General features: G+C 35.5%; 1 protein-coding gene across 1 annotated transcript; it reads right to left on the reverse strand.

Moving 5' to 3' along the window:
• Window positions 1-9,887: 9,887 nt before the first annotated feature.
• On the reverse strand, window positions 9,888-11,021 carry LOC131874073 (zinc finger protein STAR3-like). Its single transcript, XM_059217296.1, has one exon. It carries the CDS (start codon window positions 11,019-11,021, stop codon window positions 9,888-9,890), a length of 1,134 nt encoding a protein of 377 aa, XP_059073279.1.
• Between the last annotated feature and the right edge of the window lie 6,653 nt (window positions 11,022-17,674).

Below are 17,674 nucleotides of genomic sequence, written 5' to 3' on the forward strand. Positions count from 1 at the left end.
TGGCAGTTCTTCTGAGGATCTTAATCCTCCTAATCCTATTAAGGAGTCTTCTTCCTCCACTTTAGATGGTGACAATGATGGTGAGGATTCACATTATTCTCATGGTCATCCTTTAGAGGTTGATGATTCTCCCCCAGACTCTCCAGCTTCAGTTCCTCTTTGGGCTCGACAAACTTTTGAGTCAACACGAGATTGGCTTGGTGATCCATCAGATTCTAGAAGAACTAGGTCACAATTTCAGAAAGCTCCACATCTCTTCATTGCTTCAGCTTCTGATCCACAGTCTTTTTGAGAAGCTACAGGTGTTCCCGAATGGGATGCTGCAATGCAAGAAGAGTTTAATTCCTTGGAAAGGAATCACACATGGGATTTAGTTCCTCTTCCTAAGGGAAGGAAACTTGTTCCATGCAAGTGGATCTATCAAACAAAATTTGCAGCAAATGGGTCGGTTGATAAGTATAAGGCTCGCTTGGTAGCAAAAGGCTTTTCCCAAGTTCCAGGGGTTGATTCCTCTGAGACTTTTGCTCTAGTTGCTAAGATGAATTCCATCCGGCTTGTCCTTGCTATTGCTGCAACCCATCATTGGGAAGTTCATTAGATGGATGTCAAGAGTGCATTTCTTCATGGTGACCTTCAGGAGGAAATCTATATGGAGCAACTACAAGGGTTTGTTCAAGATCCTTCACTTGTGTTTCGACTTTGAAAGTCTCTCTATGGCCTCAAACAAGCTCCTCGAGCTTGGTATGCCAAGATGGACTCCTTTCTTCTGACAGTTGGTTTTACTCGATGCCATTCTGATCCGAACGTCTACATTCTGCACCAGGATGATACTCTCACATTTTTAGTTCTCTATGTTGATGACTTGTTGATCACAGGGAGTCACTCATCCACCATCAAGGTAGTGAAAACTGCTCTACATGATAGATTTCTGATGTCAGACTTGGGTCTTCTACATTACTTCTTGGGAATTGAGATTACTCAATCTTCTTCATGCATCTTCCTTGGACAACCCAAGTATGCACTCGATATGCTCTCTAGATTTTGCATGGCTGATTGTAAGCCTGCACCTACTCCTTTTTTATATGGGTTCAAACTTGAGGCTAAGTGCTCTTCACCCTTGGTTGATAGCACTTTATATCGACAAATTGTTGGGAGCCTCATCTACTTGACTCATACGAGACCTGACATTTCATATGCGGTGGGCATGGTCTCTAGATTCATGCAGGAGCCACATGAGTTGCATTGGAAAGCAGCTAAGTGGATTCTCCACTACATTCAGGGTACTCACAATTATGGAATTCAGTATGTAGCAGGCATGGATATTGACTTGGTGGGATATATGGATTCAGATTGGGCGGGTGATTCTCAAGATCACAAATCCACTTTAGGGTATTACTTCTCACTTGGTTCTAGTCCAGTTTGTTGGTCGAGTAAGAAGCAGTCTGCAATTGCTCTTTCATCAACAGAGGCTGAGTATCGAGGGGCAGTTAATGCCACCACTGAAGCTATTTGGCTTCAGAATATTCTCATTGAGTTTGGTATTCCAGTTAGGAAGCCTACTATCATCTTTTGTGATAATCAAAGTGCTATATAGATCTCAAGAAATCCAGTTCATCACCAGAGGACAAAACAAATTGAGATACATATGCACTATATTCGAGAGCTCATTCTTGATCTTAAGTATTGTTCTACAACGGAGCAAACTGCGGACATATTCACCAAACCCTTCACCAAAAGCAAGTTCCTTCATTTCTGATCTTTGCTTGGGATACGACATGTGTCTACTGCAGGAGGGACTTCTTAGTCCTCCTTTCTTTCTCTCCTTATTTAGGGGGGGGCTATTCCTCTTATGGGGGGCTTCTTCTTTTGGGGGGGCTATCTATGTACATGGGTACCTAACATGGTTGCATTTGTCAGGACCCATATTTTCACCCACCTAAGCTACGCTTAAGGGGGGGTGTTAGTGTAGGTTTTTTATTTTCCTTATGTTAGGGGATATTTATTTTTCCTACACATATATTATTTAAGCTTGCTTAGGTTAATAGGAGTTGTTTATATGAGGACACGTGGTGAAATACTTCAGCTACATGTGTAACTCTCCACCTCACATGGGTAGTTGAGTTTCACACCCTCTTTTGGCTTGTTGTGCCACCTCTCATAACCACTATTTTGTCATTTCCTAAGTGGGTTATGGGGTAGTTGGGTTTCACACCCTCTTTTGGCCTTATGTGCCAACTTTCTCAACTCCTTTTTTGTCTTCATGTAAGGAGGTTATGCCACATGTTTTGGCATTTACCAAGAAGGTAAAACCTCCCACTTTTTATGGGAAATAGGAGTTAATACACCCCTTGGATGTATATGCTTATATTTTTCTATATAATAAGCACTATACTCTCACCTTCACTAGTCAAGTTATTGAAGTGATAGCTTGGTGAGAGTCTTCTCCAAATTCTCCTCTTTGTCTTTATTTCTCTCACATATTGAAATTATCTTCATTCAGCTATTTTGATCTTCGATCATCTATTGTGTGAGGAGTTGCATGTGATCTACAACCGACATCAGATCTTGGCTCGATTCTCACTTCTTGCAGAATCTCACAAATACCACAAGATTTAACAAAGCCAATCTTTTCCAATAAATAATTTTAGTACAACATGACTAGGAAAGAGATAGAAAAGGTAATCATAAAATTAAAATCTTATTGTGATGATTGTCTTCAACATTAATGGCATGAACAATGTCAAGTAGTTCATGCATCGCCATCTAGGCAATAAAGGACCTAAGTTTTCCAATCTATCCATAATTTTATTTCCTTTTCTAGAGGTGTGTTAGTATCTGATGTGGCCAAAAAAAGCAATCATGTCTTGGCACTTTGTGATAATATCCTTCACCCACCATCTTAGCTTCACTTTTCCTTGCAACATCAAAATAACATTTTTTAAGTCACCTTCAATAATGATTCATTGGTAACCTTTATCTTTTGTAATGATGATGCCAAAGAAGACAACCATTACTTACATCACATTAGACATTTGAGAGCCCAAATTTTCCACATAGGTCACTATGACCTAACCTTCAATCTCTGATGACCCCACCTACTCTCACCTAACCTAGGTTACTATTGAAGACCCATCAAAATTAAGTGTTAGCCAACTGGTGTCAGGTGGGGACCATTTAATACTATTTTAAAACCAAATAGGCAGGAAGATGAAGTGTGAAAGGATGTCCGACAACTCCTAGTTCCTAGCGATATTCCAGTCCAAAGCCGAGTGAGGGTGAGAATGCCTAGAGTTACCAAATCCTTTCATATTCTCCTTAAATCCGTTAATAATGAAAAAATAAAGAGCCTCCCAATGAGTCTTGCAATCTCTAAATTTTTTGTTGCTGCATTCTTTCCATAAACTCTAGCTCATATGGAGGAAGGAATACCACTAGAGTTCATGAATGAGATCATGGGAGGATGGGAGAGTTAAACTATAAGAAAACAACATAGGATCTAGGCGCCACACCCAAGAAACCATGACACTAGCCCAAAGAACACAAGCATAAGGTACCAGTGAAACCAAAGGCTATAGGATACTACCACCACTTCAATATTCTCATGAGCTATATAGAAGCATGAACAATAAAAAATTTAAAGCTCACACTCAAAACACAACTATAAAGTAATCCTCCAGAAAACAAGATAGAACATTAGCTAGAACAATAACCAAAATCACTTCTCTCATCTAATTGATAAACCTATGAGACTAAAAATAACACTCATAACAAGTGCTAACCCATACAATCATACATACCTCAAAGGTATCCAACATCAATAAATTCATACCACCAACTTAACTAACCCATAAATTGTAACCACAAGTTCCATGTGCAAACTAGTCGATGAAGACCAAACACATCAAGGAACTCCCACTTCATGGGTAATGCTAAATATGAAAAGATCAAAAGCATACCGAGCCTACCAATCACAAAACATAGAAAATGTAACCATATAGTACCAAGGACCATCCACAAAGATATTCACTTGCTACAAACAAAACTGCTACAAAAAAACATCTCTCCTAACAAGTCTCCATATCTCTTCCAAGTTCTCCACATCCAACAAAATAAATAGATTAAGGAACCTTCATTTTATCACCAAAAAATAATAAATTACAACTGACCACATATGACCACAAACTAGTGATCACCATAGATCAACCTAAGATCTCAAAAAGAAATGTTATGTGAACTAAAACATCTAGGAAGATAACCAAGACCAAAGAGAGAATTTGCAAATCATAAGCATGTAGCATGCAATTCTACATACACCTACAAATGAAAACCATGTCAAGTATGATATCCTTCACAACCCCTAGAGAAAAGTCATAACAACATCCAAACCTGTTCAACCTCAAGAGATCAAACATAACATAAATAGCATGCAATGCCAACATGGATGTAGGCCTCTCAAAGAAGATCAAACTACTCAATTTCCCATTTTAGGAAATCAACCCACTACCATCCCCTGTGATCATCATAAAGGAAAAAAACATACCCAAGGAGATAACCATGTTATCCATCTCTCACATTGAATCCTCTTGAACCATCTAACCATAGGTCAAGATCGAGGGATATGAATGAAATGCATAAATTACATGGTGAAAATATGGGAAATACCTCCTAAGTGATAAACTGTTAAGCAGACCATTAGTGGGGAGTGAGAATGCTCCTCTGAGATATCCAAATTTACATGACTTATCCAAGAACAGTCTCTTCACAGGTCTCTATTGAACTCATGTCCAACCAAGGTGTACGATCCTTAGGCTTCTATCTAAAATCTCATAAAGAGTAACCGTCTAAGCACATGTCTCTCATCTTAAGAGAACTATAGCCTTACTTAAGTCTCAATGTATCCATGCGTAAAAAAAAGTGATGAATCAATGTAAACTTCAAAAGCATCTCTGCACTCTCATGAAGTTCTAAGGCATATGAGTTCAATGCACCCAATATAAAGAGAACTCACCAAACCAATATCAAAGCCTCAATTAGCTGAATTAGGAACCCATCATGACATCATGATCTAACCATGCCCTCCTAGGAGATCACATGATCCAAGTGAACATACCATAGTCTTAAGAGTGATGTATCATGCCAAAAATCTAGTGGGAAATCAAGAGTATACCATGATATAACACTAAAATACTCTAAACCATCATCACTTGTCAAGCATCACCAACATCTCAACCAAAAACTCCAAGAGCCCTCTGTGGACTCGAGATGTTACCCATCCTCAAATAGCAATAATCCTTTCAAACCATCGACATTGCAAAAGAAGATAATCCATCACCAAATTTAATGAATACACAGACACTATTAAAGTTCCCACTAAACCACGGTACTGAGCTCTCCAAGCATCATGACATACCATTTCCCAAATCTAAAAATCTTCTAGGTCCACAAACATACAAGTGTACTTCTAATTACACTAGATGAAACCAAGATCTCCAAACAAAGGAAATACACCATGTTACAAGACCCCATAATCGACTATCCAAGTAATCACTTATCATCCATCCTCTTATCTCAAAAGCAACCATACCAATGCACAAGTGAGCATAGACAAGGCAAGCTGACAAGTCTGCATGAACATTGAATCAAACCTCATGGATATAGATAGTCCACATCCAAGTTATCCCACTACAACTAAATAGGTGATTTATCGACACAATTGCATAACTCGTAGATACAATCATTGATACATGAAAACTCACTATCGCATCAACAAACTACAAATATGAGATCTCAAAGAGAACAATCATGTAGGCAACATGATTCAAACACCAAATCAAGTAGAGATTTGGTTTACCAATTATGTCCACATTGAGCTCCATATTAGGAATCCATCAAGCATCACTAGAGAAATATTGAGTGACTAATCATGTACCAACATCTCCATGCAAAGAAAGAATCACACTTCCTCTCACCATGCACACATTATACACATAGATTTGCAACTATCATCCAAAGTCACCCCAGAGAAACTAGGGTCTAGAAAATAGCTCTTCAGCAATCCACAAAATCACAAGTTTTTCTTGACTGTGTAAAAATAGCAAAACCACTATGTTTCAGAACACCCATGCACATACATACTTGCTTCACATCTGGAAGACTTAAAAGTTTGAAAACACCAATATGATTAAACCAAAACAATAGAATAACATAGATGAGCACCAATAAATATTTTGAATAGAAAATCTATAAAACCTTCAGATCTAAGAAACATGAATCTCAGTCATACAAGGACAACCATCCATAAGGAAAAAGTACTTCAAGAACTCCAAGCCCATTTGTAGACCACAAACATCACCAATCCATGCATCTAAGGGAGATAGTCTCTTCCAAAAGCTTCCAGATCACCCATTGATAAAATCCATATAGCCTCCATGCATTTGAGGATAACGAAACAATGCCTTTCAATATTAGGACTAGAACAAGCACCTAATATAAGCACATTCACACCATAGTTTAAAAAACTCAATTTTCTACATATTGCAAGGGAGCCTAAAACAAATGCCCAATAGAAAACTTTGTTGTGCACAACCATGAAGTGTAACATCGCCGCCATGCATTATAGTTATAACACTGTCAAATACCTAAGATCCAGATCAATATCCTATTAAATGAAAGCATATGATCAACTCCACAAAACTCCATCTTCACCATCCTTCAAAATACCTAGTGTCTCCTAAAAAACTAAATCAACTACAAGACTTTCATTCGTCAAAGGATCAATCATTAGTTGATTCCTTCAAAACAAATTTCCTCAAGTTTTTCAAGCTAAGAAATCTTAATAGAATAAATACTCAAAACCTTAAACATCATGAATTCTCACATGCAAGAACCATACAAATTATGGAATAATCATCTAATACCAATTGAAGATAAATGGGGCATCCCAATAAAACCCTTGACATCAATATGCACCTATATTATCATGTGTTTCTTTAAAACAAATTACAACATGTTGATACAAGCACATAGTACTATTACATAAAAGTGGAAACAAACATAGTTGATTTCCCATATATTAAATCTTAAAGCAAACATGATGTAATTTACATATATAAGAAAATTTGAGCAAAATTATGACATACTTATTTAATACATCAAAATCATGAAACAAGAAGAATGAGATAGAATGGAGAACACAGATATATGTGGGGAAAACCCTTTCGGGTAAAAAACACAACACTTCAAAACATTGAGCCAATGTATTATTCATCAACAAGTTACAATACATTTTCAAGCTCTAAGCCTTTACATGGAGATTTACATCCAGTTCCATCCTAGTGAAAAACCGGTAGTGTAACCCCTGTGAAATTTACTCCTTTCATCTCTTAAATCAGCTAAGGCATCAACATATATATAGAGCTCAACACAAAGAGGTAGGAAACCATAATTTCAAAAACCATCTTCAACATCTAAAAAATGAGTTGTTTCATAAACAGCATCTTGCTAATCCCATGATACATTACTCATAGCAATTTCCATGGCAACAACGCCTATCTCATCCATAATGGTCATCTTTCCAAATACATTGTAAGTATAACATATAAACTACTACAACCAGGAATAGGCACCTTTCTTACCTCACACCACTTGTCAAAATTGAACTCCATCATAAATTTCATCAGCTAAAATACAACTCCAATACATAATAGAAGTTGAAAACTAGGACCCTTTAGTCAACGTAAAAAATTGCCAAATCAATTTCCACTCCAACAAAGCATCTTCCAAGTGGGTGCCAACTTCCTAAAAATAGGGAATATGACATCTCATCACTTGCCATGTACGATGCCACATCAATAAGTGGTCTCACAAAGTGAATGCCAACTTAGGGACTTGATTACTTAGGATAAATCAATTAAACAATAATTAATTAAATAATTTAACATGTCAAGACTCTAGGGTTGAGACACCTTAATCCCAACAATTAGGTAATAACATTTTGTCACATCATCTCTTTCATTAGGGTTTATACCACACTTGTTGAGTGAAACCATTGACCCCATAAGCTTACAACCTTTAATTCAAGGGTGCGGACTCATTAGATATCTCTCAACAAACCCCTGGTGCAATCTTGCATGTTGGTATATTGACCAAGATAATTAATCAAAGCTCCATGTGTCGGTCGGAAAATTCAGCATGCGTGCATTACAAAAGAATTAAACCATGGGCAACATTGGTGATTGAAGGTGAGCCATATTACGATCAATGGCATTGGGCCTGGGCAATATTAGCCCTCATCTTTGCATCTGCTTGGTCAATGCATTTTTTGCGAAGTTAGAATGGTTGTGAATAAATCTATCAAGAATCAAGACATTTTGAATACAAGGTCTGGACACTATAAGAATTGAAGTTAAGAATTTGATTTGAATGAATTTGAGGAAATAAATACATCAATTCTTGACTCTCAACTAAAGAAATTCATAGTGATATTAAAAGCATCTTATAAATGATATAAAATTTTCAATAAAAAATATTTTTAAATATAAATATTGAATCAAAATATTGTATTGCAAAATACATGCCACAAATAGATTGCCATAGTTTAAACAATACCATACGGCTAACCTAAGTCACGTGCAATTTGAATATCATGCCCATTTCCTATGGATCCATATACATTCTTGAGCCAACAACCATCTACCAAATCAACACTTCCCATTCCATGATGGAGTGTTTTGCATATGTCCAGATATTCTAAAAGGTGAGTCTATAAATACCTTGTACTAGTAGAAAAGATATCAGATTGCTTAATCAAAAGTTACAGCACAAAGATTAATGATCGCTCTATCTTTGTTTTATGGATTTGTTGGTTGAATGTTTAAATATTATTACATTATTTTTAATAGTGAAACCATAAGGTGCTTGATCACATGAAGGTCATTAAACTTTTTCATTTATATGACATAGAAGCCGACAACCATCTTCTACAAGAGCAAACCATTTGCCATGTCAATTCACTGTTCTTAGGGTTAAAGGAACATTCTATTTCTCGTCGCAGATTTGAAAGCTCTGATAGATGTGCATCCTAAGTTTTTCCAATGGAGATCACTGTGATCGTTTTAATTCATAATTGCTTCAAAGATTGTTATTGTAAATCTCTATATTTGGAGTTGGGACCATGTAATGAAACAAGTCATATAAATTTTCTCTCTGGTTCCTGCTTAAAAAATAGTAGACTAACCCTTAGATTATTTAGTGTGATCTCTTACGATACAGCAGGAGTAATACCAAATATGTCAACCTTTGCCAGGATATCACAAGGTGGGAGATTTGAAACAGTGAATGACGTGGATGGAAAAAAATCATCATAATTAGAATGCTGGTTGCAGATTCAAAAGCTCTATTAGTTGTGCATTCTAAGCTTTTCAAATAAAGATCACTGATCTTTTTGTTCATTATTCCTTCGAAGCTAATACTGTAAATTTCTATATTGGGATTTGGGACCATGTAACGGATCAAATTATATAAATTTTTTCTGTGGTATCAGTATTGTCTATTTAATGTTTTGATACACATTGACAACATTTTTTAATGAATTGAATAATGAATTAAAATCTATTAATAAATATGATCAAATGTACATAAAAAAATATTAGATATAATTTTTTTCCATAATTTATATTCTATCCCTACACTATAGCAAATCATTCTTATAAAGAGCAAATACAGATGAAGCAACCATATAAGACCATGGCAAATACGAAAAAAAAATTCTTCAAAGAGCTCAATATGAATAGAACTATAATCTATATGTAAAATGTACAAAAACAAATTAATTGCCCTATGTTATTCAAAAGAATTTGGAAAAGATTCACCTGCAAATTTGCAATTGCCTAGGGCCAAGGCAGATCTGCATCTGACCAAAAGAGGGATCCATACGATTCGTTCTCCTCTCCATACTCGTCAAAGAAAGGAAACGCATTCTCCTGCTCCGTGTATTCACTTTGTTGTATCCCATCTAAATTTTTGTCAGACATCAATAAATCTTCATCACCGCTATAACCACGCGGGCCTTCTGCTAAAGTAGACAGACCTTCTGGTGCACAATAATCCAAGATTTTTCCATTGCTTAGCTTTGCTCCGCTCAGAGGAGCAAAAGCAGAAGAGGGAAAGACAGGCTTGTGACCTTCCTGAAACAGGGCAACATGGCGAAACAGCTTATCCTTGGTAGAAAAAGTGGTGTTGCAGGAGCAGCACCAGGAATAGTGTCCACATTTGTTTCCATGGGTTTTTAGATCTGTCACAAAAGAAAACTCCTTTCCACATTTGTTGCAGGAATACATCTTAGCGCAATGGCTTCTTTTGTAATGATTCCGCAGGCAGACCATGGATTTCAGCGGCTTAAAATTGGGATGACCCCTGTTCCGCCTGCAATCTTCAATGGGGCATGAAAAATGCGATTTTGTTGCCTTGGGCATGTTGGACTTGAGCGCCTCCTGGGTTTTATACTGGCTCCCGTGGGATCGCATATGAATACGAACATTCCCATCTCGACAGAAGCCTTTCCCACAGATCTTGCAGAAATGGACATGCTCTGCCAGAAGACCATCTTCGTTGATCTCTATAATTTCTACTTTCTTTTCTTCCTCTTCCTTCGGTGGCTTCTGTGGATTACATAAGATTTTACATTGTGACAGAATTGAAAACGATGTGTAAATGACCTCGCTCAGGATTGAATTCAGGGATGATTTCGCTTGCTGCTGCTGCAAATCTTGCCCTGATAAACACAGCGATTGACTTCTGAAAACTTGCTCTAGCTGCTGGGCTTTCTGACCAAGGCAATAAAGCTTTGACGTCAGAGCAAACAGATCTGTTTCCGCCTGATTTGTTTCCCTGCCCAACTCAGATTTGTCACTGTAATTGTCAAAATTTAACATGGGCTGTGAAGAGTATTGACTGCAGGGGTACTGGGCTTCATTATACTTATGCCCAGCTTTCAAATCCCGCTTAACAGTTGGAACTTGCATGGCTTCTATTATACTGGGGATCCTGTTTAACCAAATCTGTCTCAGAACAATAAATGATCTTAAATGTTCCCCTTGACCAATTTCGCCGTCTGCTTTGTTGGAGAGGAAGCACACGCGAAGGTTCCCGAGCTAGGATGACATATTCTAAGAGAAAAAAATACTCTAAATAAAGTCTATTTGGATATTTGGTTATGAAAGAAAAAATTAATATTATATGAATGAGTTTAGTGTGATCATTTTTCAAAAGTTTATATAAAGGCTAATATATCATGGAGACCTAAAATTCTTATTGCTTAGCTTAGAACTAACTCTCATCAATTTATCAATTCTGCTGTGAGATTGTGCAGTGGAAAAGGCTAAAAAGAGGCTTGTGAAAAAAGAGTTTACACTTTTTGCATGGAAAGTGGAAACTGAAAAGCATTCTATCTTAGAGTGTGATGCACTCAAAGACAACAGGGATAAGTTTATTAATATCTTAACTACTAGCTCGTGTTATAATTTATTCAGCAAGGAGTGTATTGAAAAGTTGGGGCATTCATCATCAACTTGCATAGGCAAAGAACTGATGTGCAGAAGTTGGTTTTGATTGGACAGGCTGCTCCATAGGCTATTCTTAGCCTTGTGGACGTTAAAAGTGTCGTCTTCTTCTTACTTATAAATTTTCAAGCTAAGGAAACTTGTCAAGCCGCTTGTCTCAAAACGACGAAGTATTCCACAGTGTCTCAAAGCTAACAGTGTCATGATCTCATTTTGAGTGTAGATGACTTATGGGATTCAAAGGAGGCATCTAGCTATGCTTTAAATTCAATATATACATATCCTAACTTTGTAAGATTTGAACTTGTGAGCTGTCAAGAATTCAATGATGGATTGCACCCTTGTATTAAATGGAAAAAACATTACATTTCTTTTACATAAAGATCCATACAATGTTATATGATAGAATTTATCCATATTTAAATATAATTTTTAAAAAATAATCATTTATCATTATGATTGAAATTTGATTATTTGATATTTATTATAATTTTATATTTTACACAAACAATAATAAAAATTTATAATTGAAATTTTATTATAAATAGAATAATTTATTTAGCTTTATTGTATTTAAATAATATTTATATAAATAAAATATAAACTTTGAACAGAATTATATTCCATTATTATTATGATTCGAACACATTTAACTATAAAATATTACACGACAACAAATTAGCTGACAAGAAGTTCGACCGTCAAATTGGGTGGGATACCTATGTCTTAATAGTGTTCAACTTGAAAGTGGGAAAATTATCAGTACAAGACAATCATTTGAAATGAAAACGGCTTTGAAAGGGCATTGATGTGTTGACACGGCATAACTTAAGGGCTAAGTTTACTACGTCATAACGAATAATGGAGTTGACTAAATACCTCCAAACAAACAAATGCCCTCGCGGAACACAATGTTTGTGGAGCTATAAAGCTTAAGATGAAATGTTAGGCAGTCGTCATACAAGGTGGAAGTGGTTGGGGTAGTCAAGCTAAATAAATTAGCATTTGTATTCTAATGGGGTGTAATGGTTAGTTAGATATAGTTTGGACAGTTTATTTGGAGGGTGAAAAAATCATAAAAAAAATAAAAATTGCCTTTGTTATGATTGATTGTGTACAATATAAGTAAATTGAATTTGTAATATAAAAATAGCTGAATATTATAATTTCAATCTTACACTAATATTATATTATAATTTTCATTCAAAATAGTGTAATAACTAATTTATAATCTTAAAATGCATTACATTTTCAATGGGATTTCTCTATAGTTCATGTTTCTTAGATTGACTACTACTCCAAGAAAGTGCTATTGCCTATCAATTTGGGGAATTTAAGAACTGTGAGGATGAATTGCATGACAACTTTGTAGATTCCTTTGTTTTCTTTTTGTTAGCTAGTCGAGTTTTGGGTAAGTGAATTGGTGTATTGAAAATAGGGTAAACGTCTAAGTAAGTGTTGTATGTCTAATGAATATGTGGAGAAAAGTTTGTGGTGTAATAAATGCTCCATAAAGCTCACTCTGAGTTTAAGTGGATTAGTTAAGTTTGGATTACTCTAGTCTTGAAGTTCAAACACTAATATAATATTTGAAGAATATATGAGGTAAATAGAAAGAAATCACATTGGGACTTTCCACAAAGGTGGCGACCTGAAAGACAACCCCTTTAGCTTATCCAAGTTTATTTTACTAAATTTTTAGGGTTGATATTAGGCACAAGGGTTACCTTGGGTGTAGACTATAGACTTACTACAAAATATGAATGACGTGGTGGATTTCCTTAGTTGAGATTGGCCTCAATTGTGAATTACACACTTAAAAGTTTTATGTTTACATACACTAATGTATATCTATAAACATATTTCACTCATATGCAAACACAAGTTGGCAGAATTATAGGCTAAAGGGTGAAGCACCTGATAGAGTGGTTCATCAACATGAGCTACTACTTTGAGCCAAAAATTCCTTTGCAACTTACATAAAACATGTGACAGACTTGAAACTGGGGGAGGAGAAGATGGACAATTTGTAAGCTGCATGTGAATAGGAGAATTTGCATTTGAAGATCAAAATTGAAATATTAAAGAATCCACATAAGAGAGATTTTAATTTTGAAATGCCACATTGGATATGATACATATTCCACCCTTTGCCAAGTAAAGGAAGGGTTGGAGCTGGTCCTTTCTAAATTACAAGGTACGTATATTCACAGGTGAGGTAATGATATAAGAAATTGACGTAGGGTATAGCAGAGGAAACAAAGCATAGCGCAGAGCTCGAGTCAAGTTTGCTGAGGGAAGAACTGAGTTCGTTGCAGACATTTGGCTTTACACAGGTGCTAATTGCATTTTCTTGAAAGTTTCTAAATCCTTTTCAATGAAGCCATTATGTGCATATCGTCATGGCATTCCATGAGACCACATTTCTTTTAGGCAGTTTGTCAGATAGTTAGTGTGCCTTGTCGATGCTTCCACATTTTGCATGCATGTCTAACAAAGCATTTCCAACTATAATATCTGACAAAATCCCCCTTCCATTTTTCTTTGATGGATGTGCATACCCTATTCCGAAGCTTCCATTTTGGTACAAGCAAGTAGTATGTTGCCAAAAGTTGTGGATTATCGTTTTACCCTACTAATTGCTTTTTTAAGTCCCTTTTTGTGCATAACCTCCGATCATTGCAGTCCATCAGAACATATTTCTTTGAGACATTTTGTCAAACAAGTCATGCACCTTGTCTATGCTTTCACATTTTGCATACATTTCTACCACGATTGTTGCAACTATGACATTGAAATTTTTTACAAATGCTTAACGAAAATGCGTGCTAAAATCGTGCACTTGATATACATGTAAATAAACTTATTATAAAAAGCTGTGAGCGACGGAAGAGTGGACTTTTTAACCTTGTGAAAGGGTGTTCTTGAGAATACAGGTCTGTAATAATTGAAAATATGTAAATTAGTCTTCAAAGGGGTTTTGTGTAGTAAGCTTAATGTGCAACACATTCTTCGACATGATGGTGAGAGGTCAAGATGAGTAGCGGATGGTAATGGCATTTTATGATGATGGACAATGTGGTGTTGTTTAAGTCTACCATAGTGGCATTGACAGTAATAACCACACAAGCATTTTCACTCAAAAGAATTTTTTAAGAGAATCGAGACCTTCACAGACAATCTATTGAGAAGGTCCAACCTCATCTTGCCCTTTACTATTTTAAGTGGAATAAATCAATAGCTAGGCTATGTTCAAATATCCATGAGAGGATTAGCTGAATCATTCGTCTAGTTGTGTGCATGCAAAACAGTGGTCAAATAGATGGTATCTATATTTCATCATGAATAATCAACGATGAAAACTTGTGTTAGACTAGCTGGAAAAATAATCTAATGTGACATCATACGATTTCAGTGGGCATAATATTTATAGTTAAGGCATCACATCATCGCATCTATACTCCATATGCCTCCCCTACTCCTATACTGATGCAAAGATAAGGACTATCATTAAAAAATGGAGATTCTGCAAGGTTGGCCGAGGAGCATTTGTTTTAGACAATCAGTCCAAGAGCCTACCGTTATAGATGTAATTTCTTTGACTAGCAATCAGAGAGCCTGACACATTGTAGAATAACAACTTCTGGAGGAGGAGCATGACCAACTAGCTATTAATGAACATCTCATGCCAACCAAGAATTGTTATATTTGGGGTCGGGGTAGCCTAAAATTACCTCCCACCAAGTAGAATTGGAGGGCTAGCAAGATGATTAATTATTCTAGAGGGCCCCTACTGTTTGTGGAGGTCTTACGGGTTTTTCTGGTCCCTAAAATTTTATGGGCTTGGGTGGTGGGCAGGTCTCAAAAAATTAGAGTTGATGAGTGGGGGTAAATTTCACTTCGTTCAGATGAGTAATAAAATACTGAAAATATGTTTATTTCTTCGTGTAGAAAGGGTGAAATGAACAAAATGGATAAGGTGCCCAAGCCAACTCCCTCCTCTATAATTCTCCCACCACCCGAGGAGGGGTGTGGGGTGGCGGTAAAAGCACAAAGTTGTGTTACACTTTTATAAAGAAAATGGCCAATGCTGATTCAACTTTTTACAATGAATCAATAGAAAGTGAAATATATGTTTTAAATTTTGAAATGATGTAAACTAATAAAATGTATTATTTATGTGTATTTTATGTTTGTAATTTTTAAAAAAATCTAAAAAATTATTTGCATATACTTTCTTATAAAGTAAATACTATAAGGTTTTTATTAGGGTAAAACAAGTTTTGAAGGGGCCCCGAAACCCTTTACAGACAAAGAGCTGCCATTGAAGAATAGATAGGACTACTTGGCAGCAAACCACATATTTTAGAAAGGACTCGAAACCTTCTAAACTTACGGACATCCAGATCTTAGAAAAAGGCTACAAAAGAAATAAGCAAGAAAACACAATAGCTACAACACACCAAGCACCAACCAAACATCAGGTATAAAACAATACAAACCAGGCTAGCCAAAACAAACAGACAAAATCAGCAAACCAAAACCTCAAAAGGCATAGATCAAGGGTTTATCAGGCACCCTCAGCCAACAAGAAGGGTTTTCCCAGGCTCCCATAACCTATAACAACTTCTTCAGGCTACAACAAACCAAGCCTAAACATATCCAAAAGAAAGAACTAACCAAACTAGGCCCTTGGAAACTTTCAGCATCCATTCTAGCCTTGGAAAGAACAAGAGATATAGGGTTTTTCTAGGCTTCCTCAACCTTAAGAGTGGATTTTATAAATCTCCCACAACCTAAAGTAGGGTTTTTCTAGACTCCCTCAACCATGATAGTGGGTAAGTAAACACTATAAGTTAGTTGTTGATAAAATATTGAAATTGAAGTTACATGAGGTGTCACACTTTATATAGTAAATTTTACCTTTTTCTCTTCAATTTTTTTTGTGTATATTAATAACTTGAAACTTTAGTGCAAAAATATATATTTAAATATTTTTTATGTATATATATTTTTTAATAAATTTGAAAAGTTTTGTGCACTGAAATATAATTCTTTCTATTTGGTGTCACTTTTTTTCTTAATTATTTATCCAAATTATAAAATAATTATATCATCTTGACATAAACTCTTTTCTCTAGTGCATTTATTTTTTTCAAAAATTTTAAATAAATTTTAGTATTTTTCCTTTATAAGATAATCAATATTATATTTTAGTGCTGATGACCTACTTTCAATAAAAATAAAATATAAAATATAAAAACTAATTAAAATATTAAAAGATATATATTTTAGAAAATTCACTTATAGATCTATAAAAGGGTATTTTTACATTTTGAAAAAAATATTATTTATAAGAGTAGGAATTGTTGAAACATTGAGTTTTTGAATTATTTTTTTTGGTAATTAGACCCCAAGTGGTATAAAATATATATTTAATAGATAATTCCAATTGGAAAAGTCGTGGCCCATGTATAAGATAGTTGTAATGCATCTCTATAGACCATATGCTTGAATAAAATTAATTTTTAGTTAGAATTTCTTAACTTCACTTGTTCTGATAAGTTGGCCTAAAACGTGACATAGTTTTGCACTTTTACCCAGGGAGGATATAGGATAAGTTTGTTGCCCCTCACCTCCCACCCTCTATGATTATTGCACTTCATGAGGACACATTTATTTGAGGCATTTTGTTGAACAAGTTATGTGCCTTGTTTATGCTTCCACATTTTGCATATATGTCTACCATGACTATTGCAACTATGACATCTATAAAAAAAATTCAATACTTAATGGAAATCTACTAAACTCCCACACTTGACATACATATAAATAATCTTATTATAAAAAGTTGTATGTGTAGCAAATGTGAATCACTTGTGAGCAATGGAAGAGTGGACTTTCAAACCTTATGCAAGGGTGTTCTTGAGAATATAGATCTATAATTATTGAAGATATGTAGATTAGTCTTTGGAGGGGTTGCATGTAGTAATTAGAATGTGCAACACATTCTTCAACATAATACTATGAGGTCCAAATGAGTAGCAGATGGTAATTGCATTTTATGACAGGTAATTGGATCATGGACAATGTGGTGTTGTTTAAGTCTACCATAG

The sequence above is a fragment of the Cryptomeria japonica genome, chromosome 3 (genome assembly GCF_030272615.1).
Source record: "Cryptomeria japonica chromosome 3, Sugi_1.0, whole genome shotgun sequence".
NCBI lineage: Eukaryota > Viridiplantae > Streptophyta > Pinopsida > Cupressales > Cupressaceae > Cryptomeria > Cryptomeria japonica.

Excerpts from the sequence above, each read along its gene's own strand:
- LOC131874073 (XM_059217296.1), bottom strand. The coding sequence starts at position 11,021 with ATGCAAGTTCCAACTGTTAAGCGGGATTTGAAAGCTGGGCATAAGTAT.